Genomic DNA, 12834 nt, shown 5'->3' with positions numbered 1-12834 from the left:
AGGCATTGAATATCTGAAATTAAGGGGTGGAACGCTTGGATAAGAGAATGATTGAAACCATAGGGTCAAGGAGGAAATGTTGTTAGGATGTTCTTAAGGATTGTGATCTTTGGGAAGGTAGTGGACTACAAAGGGAAATAAAAAGAATCAAAGTTTAAATGTTTGAAAGAAAGTATCACCATTAATAATAACAGAAACAGAAAATTGAAATTTAATATATGGTAGTCAGGAAGGTAACAAGGTATGGAAATAATGGGTTATGTGTTATTTTACTTTGTTTTTTTTTTCTTTTGTATTTTAACTATGACAGGTTTCAGGCATCATTCCAAAGATGACCAGAAGTATAAGATAACCAAAAAATAAGATTCACTTTTAAAAGGAAATATTGTGAATTTATTCTAGTATATTTGGCCTTTTGCTCCCATTCTGTTCTGTTTTTCTTTGAAAATATTTGAAATGCACTGTAAATCCCACACCCTCATTTAAGTAGGTAATATTTCATTATGTCAGTTTTACAGATAAATGACTAGTTCTCCAATGATCTCTAATTGTTCTGTTATTTCTAAAACTGTTTGCAGCAAAATAACAGAAAGGAACTTGAATGGCAAAGAAAACACCTAAAAACAGGGCTCTTATTTTTGGTCAGTACCCTTTTGTGAAAAAAAAAAAATTATATAACCACGCAGTTTTCTTTCTGAAGCACCTTGTCTGATTAATGGAGTTAAAGAACTGTAAGCCATGGCCTTTATAAAATTATAATGACTTCAATAACTGTGTGTTAATTAAGATCAGAAAATTAATCCATATTAGCACTGCAATAGCAATTTTCCAAGCTCTGCCAGACTAAGGATGAAAGTGGGTTGCAATGTCACATGGCATCTGATTATGTTAAATTAATGCAGTATTTGAAGGGAAGACTCCCAGGTGGCACTGAAGAAGATGATCAGAGTTTTTCGCTAGCTATTTTAAGGCGAGAGTTAGTTGCAAAGCGACTGTTTTTCCAATGTAAAACCAAAGGCCCTGCCACATGGTATCAGAAGGAAGACTGAAAGGGCCAGGGGTGATTGTTTGGGAGAACTGAGATATGCAGCTTTAGGTATTAGCCATATTAACAGCCTGAGTCTCTAAAATATGCAGGCTTGCCTTCAGCTTCCTAAGATATGATTCCAGATTTTCTCACTTCCAAGATGTACGTTTTATTCATTTGTATTTCTAAAATCAAAGTGCATCTTAAAATTAATGTATAAATTAAAGTTGTATGTTGGCGTCTCTACATCTGTCAAAGACCCCTCCTCTTAAGTATGTTATAATCTGATCTAAATCTGTATTCACATTATAAGCTAATCCCATCTATACTAGCATCTAGGAATAAACTATGAAAATAATGGAGGTAAAATAGGTGCTCTTTAAATGTCATTTTTCACAAAGGAAGACAATCATATTTATCACATTTACCCACATTAACTGAGTGTTCATTACTTCAATCAATCCTAACAACTACTTTCCAAGGCAGTGATTTTTATTATATGCTATAATATATAAGAACATTAAGGCATAATGTGTTTATGTAGCTTTAATTTGAATGTCTGAATCCCAAGCTCTTCCTACTATACCACACTGCCTCACTGAAACATCCTAACGTAGAGTAAGTTTCCAATAATTTTTTTCATAGACATAATGGTAGATATTGAATATCTAAAGGGTGATTCAATTCAGAGTCATGGGATAATTGTGCACATTTCTAGTTAAGTATTACTTGTTTGAATTTGCTAAAAAGAGACAAGACACCTGTCTCCCTCTCCTTTAAGTAAGTTTAACTTCTTTGATACTGTGGATCCCACTTCAGAGAAGAAATCAAAAAGCTTGGAAGAAAATATGAACAGTCATTTTCTTCAGACTTGAGAATATCATGTCACAAAGTCACTACCTCACATGTTCTCAGTGAAAGACAAACTGGAAAAAAATTTTGAGAGGGAAAAAGAAAGTTGTTTTATTTAGTTTGCCCCTGTGAGCAACCACTGGAAAGGCCAATCTCTACAAACCACTATTGTCAAATTGTAGCCAAAGCAGGTGTGATATTTGGCCTGCTGTTTAGTCACCATTTAAATTTCTGCATGCTTTTGAATTCTGGAGGAACATTTTTTCCAACCTCCTATACGTTCTATTCAGGGACCCTTTGAGCATGTATCTTCTATGTGCCGGATACTGTTGTAGGTGTTAGATATGCTAACCTCTGTTTACTAGATCTATTTCTTTCCCATTAACCATAAGCAACATTATCCTAAGAGAATAATTTATGGTGGTTTTTTTGGCTTTGTAGCTGCTAAATCCTGAAGATGACCTCTTACCAGGAAAGATTCGAGACAGCAATCGGTCAACCCTCTTAGCAACAATTCAGGAACATGGTTACCCCACAATCAACTTGGGAATTGTGGGAGACAAGTAAGTATTGGATCTTATTGGAGTTGTTTTGTACAAATTTGAATTTTGGAAGTAGTAACTAGGTAGGATTGTTGCTGAAGAGATACCAATAATAATAAGACACTAGTGAATAATTTTCACTAATCATTCTTCAGAAGCCAAAAATTATGGACATGTCTATGTCCTTTGCAGACAGACATTTTCCTAGAATGCCTTTTACAACAGGAGAAATAATTTTGCTCTCCTGTAGGTCTGTTAAGTTTACAGGGAACTGTTTTAATAGCATTGACTTTACTCTAATGGAATTAATGGTGATGGTATTCCTATTCACACGCACTTGTTTCAAGAAAGGCAGGAAAGACATGGGTAAAGAGATTTAAAAAAAAAAAGAATGTCAAAATTAGCACTAACTGCTCCTTTGTAGTTTAAGTACAGTTGTTTTCTAGGACTTTTATACTGATTTTTGTAGCCTTACGTAACCCAAGTTTCTCCAGGCTTCATTCACCAGTCTGTAAGTACAAAGGGAGGCACATTGACTAGAACTGCCCATCTCTAAGAGCATATTACCTTATATTCTAAATTAACTCAGCCCTCTGCTAAATTCCCCAAGGATTTCTGTAACCTTCCAACCTGTGATCATGATCAAGTCCGCTTTTTCTGAACCTCACTACCACGTAGCACTGCCACACAGCCCTCTCTCACCAGGATTTCCACTTCACAAGAGACGTGCTTACTTTTAGTAATACGCAAACAGCAACCTGGTGGAGACGAAGGTCTGAGACAAATCTAAGTGATGGATAGTGTGATGTATCTGTCACCCATAATTGCCCCTTTCTCTCATGTAACCACCTTGTCACTGAGTAAAGCTCATTATATCTGAATCTTTCTTCCCCAGGACAAGGTAAGAATTTCCCAGCAAATGTGCTTTTGAAGAGGCTCCACTTACAATTTCACAGAGTATGCTCTGACACCTACACCACAGCCTAAGCTCAAACTGGACACAACACAGTCCAAATTTTGGACACAGCGTCTTGCCAATAACATGAAAGGGAATAGCTTTTATGTTCTTCCATCTTTCAAAGTTCTCTTCATTCCTCCTAGTTTTTCTCTGAGGATATTAGAATATAGAAGCTGTTAGACATATTTTCAAATGTCATTGTTTTAAAAATCTTTACCTTTGTATTTACTTGGATGTTTAGTTCTAGAGATGCCCATAGCTAAGTTGCCAGCCAACTTAGAACCCATGCTGGTGAAGGCAGAGTCACAGGTTACTTAATATCACCTTGACCAAGGTCCCTAGCCCTTAGAAGAGAGTAGAAATAACCCACTGAAAACAAAAGGGGCGGGAGGAGAAGGGGGATGAGTGGTTATGTGAATTTGGACCTGACCATTAACCTGTCCTTTTTTTTTTTTTACTTTTTTTTCTTTAAGTTTACTTATTTATTTTGAGGGAGAGAGAGAGAGAGCACTGGAGGGAAGAGGGAGAGAGAGAATCTCAAGCATGCTTCACACTATCAGTGCTCCAACTCACAAACCCATAAGATCATGACCTGAGCGAAAATCAGGAGTCAGATGCTTAAACAACTGAGCCACCCAGGTGTCCCTAACCTGTCCTCTCCTATAAACTTCAAGCACCTAAAAGTTATCCTGATGCAGATACACCTTTACAGAAGACAAAAATTAACTTCCCAAAAGAGATAAGAGGAACCCAAGAGTTCCAAAAGCAAAAAGCAGGTCCTGAAACTCTAGGGAACCGCTCACCAAATTGTTGAAGATGGGTTTCCACCTACAACGGGCTCTGTCCTTGCCGACACGTGCATTAATGGGCTCTGAGAAATATTATAAGGTAAAAGGAGTACTTTTGTGTGTATGTCATTTTTACCTTAAGCTTGTCTGAACTATAATTCTGTCCACTCCTCCTATTTTTATACTTTTGTATATAAAAACGGATGCTTTCTTGATATACTATATATGCTGCCATTACACCATTGAAGGCCTCACATGTTGATATGCTAATATTTAATTGTCTGAGGCCCACACTATTGATTTATGGTAGACATTTACTAATAGGATTGTTACTATATGTAACTTCAAAATGTTCCTTGAAAACAGCATATAAAGAACAATAAAACTATAAGCAAGATATAGGCAGTACTGAGAATATACAAATCTCTAGTGCATATCCTTTTCTTAAATGGAAATATGTTCCAGAACACTGAGAACAATTTTTTTAAACTACAACAATACAAACCTAGACTTTCTCAGTCTCACAGTGCTATATTGAAGAGGCCCAGAGTAAATGGTTAGAATGCAGAGGTGGAATGTGGGTGGAAAGAATTTATAACTGTTCTAATGGAAATGTGCTCTGGGAATTCAGCAAAGGAAACAAGGTACATTTAATCTGCAGCCTCTTGATACTCTGTGAAGGCTGCCTCCCTGTTCATTCTTCTCATTCCTATGTAGCCTTTTGCTAATGAAAGCAAATGTTACACAGAAACCTCTCAGTGAAGCTCTCCAGGGAAACAAGAGGGTTATGGGAGAAACTACACTTTCTTTAAAGCAGGGAGAGAAATAGCTCAAGAATGTCAGCAAGCCCAGAACCCCTGCTCAGTTGTGACAGATAAGAGTAGGGAGTAAGAGCTCTATTCTTATATTTAAAATATGGTTGGAGTCTGGTTTTTAAATTCTATGATTCTACTTCTCAGCTCTTATACATAAGCATAATTATGATGACAAATGTTAAAATTGTAGAGTAAAACTCTGTAACTTATTTGTATTAAATTAGGCTGGATCTTTCCTGTGTTTGTTGTACATTTTATTTAAAAAGAGGATACAGTGAAAATTATGGGAAGGGTGCCCCAAATACCTGAGAGTTAACAACTGCATTTTAAAAGCATTCACTTATAAATATTTTGTGTATATTAAAATATATTCCATAAGACATAATTTCTAACAACTTGTGGAACCCAATACTGTTGGAGTTCTTAGCAGTTTTTTTAAAAAGATAAATTTTGAAACACAGAAATATTAAATGAATTTGCTCAGTGTAATGCAAGTTAGTGGCAGAGGTGAAAATGGAATCTAAGTCTTGAAATTAAAAATCTGCAATTCTTTGCTATCATTGTGAAGACAAGATAATAACCATACATATGTCAGAAAAGAATCATAACTATGCACTACAGTGGTCAAAGTTTTTTTTTATAAAGGTGCACTGTTAGCTAAAACATGAAGGATGAATAGAATTTGTATAGTTAGAAAAAGAGTGTGTTAATCAAGTAGGAAACATGGAATGAATAAAAAATAGAAAAGTAGAAAATAAAATATAGAAATAGAACTGAGGGTTGAGGGGGAAGGGGGAGGGGGGAAAAGAGGTGGTGGTGATGGTGGAGGGCACTTAAGGGGAAGAGCACTGGGTGTTGTATGGAAAACAATTTGACAATAAAATATTATGGAGAAAAAAAAAAAAAGAAATAAACAGCTAGCTACTCAAGTCAGGCCAGAATGATTAGAACAGGAGGTTTAGATAGAAGGATAATGGAGTTCAGTTGGGTAGAAATTTAATGCCAGATTTTGAAAGGCTTTGCAATCCAAGCAGAACTACCCAATTAATTTAAATTTGGAGCTCCAAAACTGACATAATAACCATTATTTTACAAAGATAATTTGACCATGATATATCAGATGTACTAAAGTTGGAGATGGACTAGGTATAAGAACAATACAGTTTATTTATTCATTGTTCAGTAAGTCAGGAAGTATTGGTTGTGTACCTATGACAGTCACCTAGAGATCTTATTTAAAATGCTGATTCTGAGGCACCTGGGTGGCTCAGTCAGTTAGGCGACCAACTTTTGATTTCAGCTCAGGTCATGATCTTGTGGTTCATGAGATCAAGCCCATGTTGGACTCTGCACTGTCAGTGCAGTATCCTGCTTGGGATTCTCTCTCTCTATGTGTCTCAAAAATAAACGTTTTTTAAATGCTGATTCTGATTTAGCAAATGTGGGGTGGGCCAAGATTTTGCATTTCTAACAAAATCTTTAGGATACCAAGCTGTTGGACCATGGATCACAGGAAATAACAAGGATTTTTGTCAATTTGATCATGTTTCTAGTATGAATTTTAAGACAAGGGCTATTGAAGACACAAAACTGAAACAAACCTACATCTTGCCTTTGAAATTACATGTACTAGAAATATACTGGAAATTACAGACTAGTAATAAAAATGTTTTATAAAGTTCCAAAATTTAAACTCACATTTGGAAGTAGAATGTTTTAAGAGATTAAATCAAAAGACATTGTGAAGGTTGTTATATATAACAGAAGAGTGTCAGTGTTGATTTATCTTCATCTGGATTTCAAAGCCTCAAAATGGTATGTGACTATAAACACAAATAAAATGTCTACAAAACCCAGCTATTAGGTCTCTCTACCACAATATTACATTCCTCTCTAGCAATACACCATTTCCACTTCTTCATGTTTCATTTGTAGTTCATCCTTTCTTGATTTTTTAGCTCCTCTTCCTTTACTCATTCCCTAAAGTTAGAAGTCCTCATTGCTACCTCTTGGCTTTCTGTCCTTCTAATTCCTTATGCTAATGACTCTCAGATTTCATCTGTCTTGAGCTCCATGCCCAGATCCACCTGCTCCTATGTGTATCTTCTTTAAGTTCAATAGGCACTGCAAACTCAGCCTGTCCAAAACTCAATTCACCATCCCCTCACCTCACTCACCACCTCTTCCCACCACTGCCCTGTTCCATTTCCTTTCATTCTTCTATCTCAGTGGCTGCCTCACCACCTACCCAGTCACCCAAGCCAGAAGAAACCTCAGCAAGTCATCGTCGGTTCTCTCATTCACTCACCCCTATATTTAAGTCCTATAGATTTTCCCTTCTTGGTATTTCTTTTCTACATTCTCATCCCTTCAGTCCTACTGTCCTGGCTTAGTTCAGGGCTCCATTTATTTTTACCTAGACATATGAAACTACCATCTTAACTGGTCTCATTCCTCAAGTCTTCTTCCCCTCTAAATCACCCTCTACTCTGCTTATAGAATAAGGTGCATATTCTATACCTGTGATAGAATTGGGGCTTTATTATATATGGATAAGCATTCCCTAATAATTCAACAAACTTTTTAAAGGGTTACTGTGTTAGGTACAGAGATGAATGATACAGTTATTAGTAAGAATACAAAGAAGTTTTCAATTCTTATCCTTTCCTCTCTCCCCTCCCTACCCAATCTACATCCATTTTTTCCAGACTCATTACTGCAAACATGTCAGTCTTCACTGAGTACCCATTATATATAAATAGCACTGTACTACGTTCTTTCCCTTATGTATCTTATTTAAGCCTCTTGAAACAACAGAGCCAGATAAGTGTCTTTTATCCCCACTTTGGAGATAATAGTACTGAAGCTTAAAAAAAATTAAACTGTTCAGAGTCATGCAGCCAATAAAAGGCAAGGTAAGGAGTCCAGCCCAGGCCTGTCTTAACTCCAGGGTCCTTTCTAGAACCTTTTGCTCTACCATGCTACCCTTTTAACTAGAGTTAGCATCCGTATTTCATTAATATTCAAGTTAACAAACTAAATAGGCTACATCTATTTAAATAAATAAAACCCTTTAGTAAATAGTATCTGTGAACATTTCAAAAGCCAGAGAGAAAAATTTGGTTTAAATTGTGAATTACATATTAACCATGTACTTATAAATGAATTTTATTTTACTTTTTTCATTTTGCTGAGCATTTTTATTAGTTAATTGTTTTTCTTGAGGCTTCCAATACTTTATTTTTTTTATAGTTTATTACCAAGTTGGTCTCCACATAACACCCAGTGCTCTTCCCCACAAGTGCACCTCTCTATGACCACCATCCCCCTTCCCTTTCCCTCCCTCTTCAATGAATTTTAAAGACTTGAATTGCAGAATCCTAATCTTTAGATGATATAGATGGTATAGAAATGAGGAAAATGGCATGAGGATTTCTTATAGTATTCCTTTTATAATCTCTTCCTTTACCTTTCTCTCACATCTGCTGGGGCTACATTTGCGGTATTTAATACATTTGGATAATTTGTTACACCAAGTTTATAGCATCTTCTGTGGGGGTAGGGAGATCAAGGAGAGGAAAAGAGAAGAGAGCATGCGCACAGTGTGAATATGTAATACTTTGGTAGTCAGTCCTACATTTATTCAATTTACAAATGACCTAGATTCACAAACAACCAACCCTATTCTTATGGTTTCCCTACTCACCATGTAAAGTTCCTCTGTCACTATGTTAAATGAAGGGAAAGGAGAAAAAGCATTTTGAGAAGTGAAGAGGGAGAAGTCCAGGCAACAAGAACAGGTTAGTGGTACAGTTAACCTGCTTGCTCCCTGGCCCTCACAATATAGCCTAGTTAGGAGAGATGTTTGTTAAGCTCAGATATCCCACATACTGGCTAAATGTGTTTTATTCACTGTGCTATACTTTCTGATAATTTAATATTTAAAGATCCAATTGTGTTAAAAAGTATTCTACCTGAAGAAGAGTTTGCATATTAACGTGAATGAGTTTAAACCAGACATCTGACATCTAAGTAAATATGCTGTCCTGAATAAACAGGAGTAAATCACTTAGAACTGGAGTTTTGGGGCATCTGGGTGGCTCAGTCGGTTAAGCAGCCAGCTTCGACTCAGGTCATGATCTCACGGTTCATGGGGTCGAGCCCCGTGTCGGGCTCTGTGCTGACAGCTCAGAGCCTGGAGCCTGTCTTCAGATTCTGTGCCTCCCTCTCTCTCTGACCCTCTCCTGCTCACGCTGTCTCTCTCTCTCTTTCCCAAAAATAAATAAAAACAGTAAAAAGAAAAAAAAAAAGAACTTGGGGTTCTTTGAGGCAGTAGGAAAACCCTAAGGAAACAGAATCTTAGCATAGCAAGATACTAGGGGCCTAACAAAAAGTACATTGACTGCAGGAAAAGGCTAAAGAAAGGTAAGTGGGAAGATATCATAAGCAAATGCTTTACACTTTAACATAGTTTCTTCAGTCTTCCATCTTGCTTCTACAATTCAGGCTAGTGTTACAGAGTAATCCGGCACTATACGAGTAACATTATAAGCTAAATTAAGGTTTGTTTACCCTAGAATTCATCTGTACGACATAGATGTTTATATAGAAAGGTGTTAACATTAAAAAAAATTATAAAGGGGGTGCCTGGGTGGCTTAGTTGGTTGAGCTTCCAACTTCAGCTCAGATCATGATCTCACAACTTGTGAGTTCAAGCCCCATATCAGGCTCTGTGCTGACAGCTCAGAGCCTGGAGCCTGCTTCGGATTCTGTGTCTCCATCTTTCTCTGCTCCTCCTCCACTTGCACTCTGTCTCTCTTAAAAATAAATAAACATTTAAAATTTTTTAAAAAAGAAAGGTGTTCTAGGTTACAAACAACCAATTTTACGTATAGACTCTGGGAACATTACCTGCGAGTTACAAATTAGCTGTGCAAAAAAGACTTACCTGAAGCTAGCAGCTTTGTACTGACTGCGTGGTATCTTTTAATACTGTCTACAGTGATGTAATTAGTAGTAAGACATTGAAAGATTTTAGATATGAATTAACATGATCATCTTCTATTCCTGGTCAAGTTCTAGTATGCACATCTTGGGCCATGGTTCTAGATTTTCTAGTGTACATTTTTAATGTAACTTTTTAATCTTAGAACAAATAAGTGTTCATTGAAGAAAATATAGAAAATATAGAATCATCAAAAAAAAAGCATAGAAAGGAAATTAACACATAATCCCATTACCCAGTATTACTCTCCTTTTATTCTTCAATTCTATGTGTGTATACAATTTACATATGTGTGTGTACAAAAACTAAGACATCATACTCTTACTTTAACTTTTCATTTTTCCACAATGTACCATAGCCATCTGTCTGTATCATTACATAGTGCTCTGCTATATCACTTAAATGCCTACATATTATTCTCTAGTATAAAGTTTGATACTACTTATTTATACAATACCTTATTGTCAGGCATTAAGTTGTTTCTGATCTTTCATTTATAAGTAAATACATCGGTATATAACTAAATCTTGGCATATACCCACAATTATTTGACAGTGCTTTTAAATTTTTATTTTACTCATTTTATGACCATTTGTTGAGTGTCTGCCATATTCAAAACTATGTTGATAGCAGAGGGGTAATGGTGAATAATTTCTGTCCTCAACTGCTGGTAGGCATGTAAAATAAATTTTTCATGACTATACCCTCAGCAATTAGAACAGTGCCAGCACATGGTAGCTAGTCAATAAATGCCAGAAAGTAACAGGAAAAGAAAGAGGGAACACTGAGTATGAACCAGAATTTGAAACTAGTCAAGTCTAGAGATTTCTAATTGGCACAAATTGGTGTGAGTTTATAGGGATAAACTACTTCTAAGCTCCATCCTATTTCTATTTTGAATATGAGATAGAACATGTCCTGGGTTTTTTCCCCCATGGCTGATTCAATAACCTCTTAGCCTCCTTTTATCCTCCTAGGCAGCATGAAGTACTACTGTTTCCCTACTGTGGGGGAAGAGTCTGAAACGAATGAGGAAGTTTGGATAGGTAAATGAGTATAGTGTGCTATATTTGGCAGCCAAGATAACTGTGGCCAGACTTGGTTAAAATAGTCATCGTTTGGGCACATATGTTCTCTGTTTTTCCTTTCCCTCACTTTCCTGATAAAATGTCTTAGAGAAATTCCTATTTTGTGTGGCTTATACAGAGTGGAAAAAGGATTTGTTCATATTAAGCCAGGGATACATTTTTTCCCACCAGCCTTTAACCTCCAAGAAGGCATGTCTTGGTAAGCCTGTGTGCACAGCACTAAGTGGGAGGGTATCTCCTAGGTTAGATAGCTCTGCCATCTTATCCTTTACTACCCTCTCTTTCCATGGAACCTAGAAATTATGGAACTGTCCAGAAGAATCTCACAGGGTCCCTTCACAGTGAGTCCAAAAACCTTAGCCATGGGAGCAGACCAAAAAGCACGGCACTGACAAGGGAATCGCATTACTGAGACACATTCCCCAAAAATGCACAACATAAAGCTTTGTGTCTGAGATAATTTGTTTTATATTTCTGAAGAAAAAGAAATATAAAATGGGAGGGGGAGCAGATCTAATTTAAAAAGTTGGAGAGCTACTCCCACAGGCTTAAATAGATGATGTTATACATTTACCTCTTCCACATAATAAGCAGTAATCATGATCCAAATGCACAGAATCCACTTGGGGAATTTTTTTTAAATAAAATTCAGCATTAATTGAATTTATATAATGTCTAAACCTGATTTTAACAATTGAGCTGTTTAAATTTTTACAGCATCTTTAAAACAGCTTCTAACTGCTGACTGAGGCCTTCTAGCCTTTCAAGGCCTGCAGGGCTGAGAAATTCCTGTAATTAAGAAAAGGGTTCCCCCTTCTGGAAAACTGCCATCACAGAAGCCGGCCCCACTCAAACCACGCTGGGCTTCCTAGGCTCTGTCGTAGATTGGTGTTTGGGATTTGAATTGCCTGCTCCTGTTGCTGCCAATTTGTGAAGCTGCCTCTTCACATTAAAGCATGAATGTGAAGGAACAAGCACTGAGACAGCAAATTGGATTCTTAAAAAACTAGCACATTTAGGAGGAATTATCAAGATAGACTTAACAGTACAGTGATTATTTGGGCAAAGCCCGTTGCCTTACATCTTACAATTTGTGAACAAAACATATCCTAACATCTTAGTGTTTACCTTATGTTCTAAAAGTAGAAATTTCTATCAGGGAGAATTTAGATCCAAATCTAAGTAATTCTTGTCATCTTTATAAACTGCCTTTCTTCCCTTATGAAATAAATACTTTTTGGGGCACCTGGATGGCTCAGTCAGTTGAGCGTCTGACTTTGGCTCAGGTCATAATCACACAGTTTGTGAGTTAGAGCGCCGCATTGGGCTCACTGCTGTCAGCTCAAAGTCCGCTTCAGATCCTCTGTCCCCTTCTTTATCTGCTCCTCCTCTGCTCATGTACTCTCTCAAAAATAAATAAACATTTTTTTTAAAGAAGTAAATATGTAAACTGGTGCAGCCGCTCTGGAAAACAGTGTGGAGGTTCCTCAAAAAACTATCCATAGAACTCCCTTATGACCCAGCAATAGCACTGCTGGGGATCTACCCAAGGGATACAGAAGTGCTGATGCATAGGGGCACAGGTACCCCAATGTTCCTAGCAGCAATGTCAACAATAGCCAAAACATGGAAAGAGCCTAAACGTCCATCACCTAATGGGTGGATCAAGAAGATGTGTATATACACAATGGAGTACTACATGGCAATGAGAGGGAATGACATATGGCCATTTGTAGGAAAGTGGATGGACCTTGAGGGT

At 36.9% G+C, this 12834-nt stretch overlaps 1 protein-coding gene across 7 annotated transcripts in view; it reads left to right on the top strand.

The window, feature by feature from the left end:
• Window positions 1–12834, top strand: part of GPHN (gephyrin) — a 608842-nt gene that overhangs the window by 553645 nt on the left and 42363 nt on the right. For all 7 annotated transcript variants that reach the window (XM_029951674.1, XM_029951675.1, XM_029951680.1 and 4 more), the window contains one exon: window positions 2321–2442. In XM_029951674.1, coding sequence (XP_029807534.1) covers window positions 2321–2442 — 122 coding nt within the window. The remainder of the gene's footprint in view (window positions 1–2320; window positions 2443–12834) is intronic.

This window comes from Suricata suricatta, chromosome 9, assembly GCF_006229205.1.
Source record: "Suricata suricatta isolate VVHF042 chromosome 9, meerkat_22Aug2017_6uvM2_HiC, whole genome shotgun sequence".
NCBI lineage: Eukaryota > Metazoa > Chordata > Mammalia > Carnivora > Herpestidae > Suricata > Suricata suricatta.
This window is presented reverse-complemented; position numbering and strand designations above follow the sequence as displayed.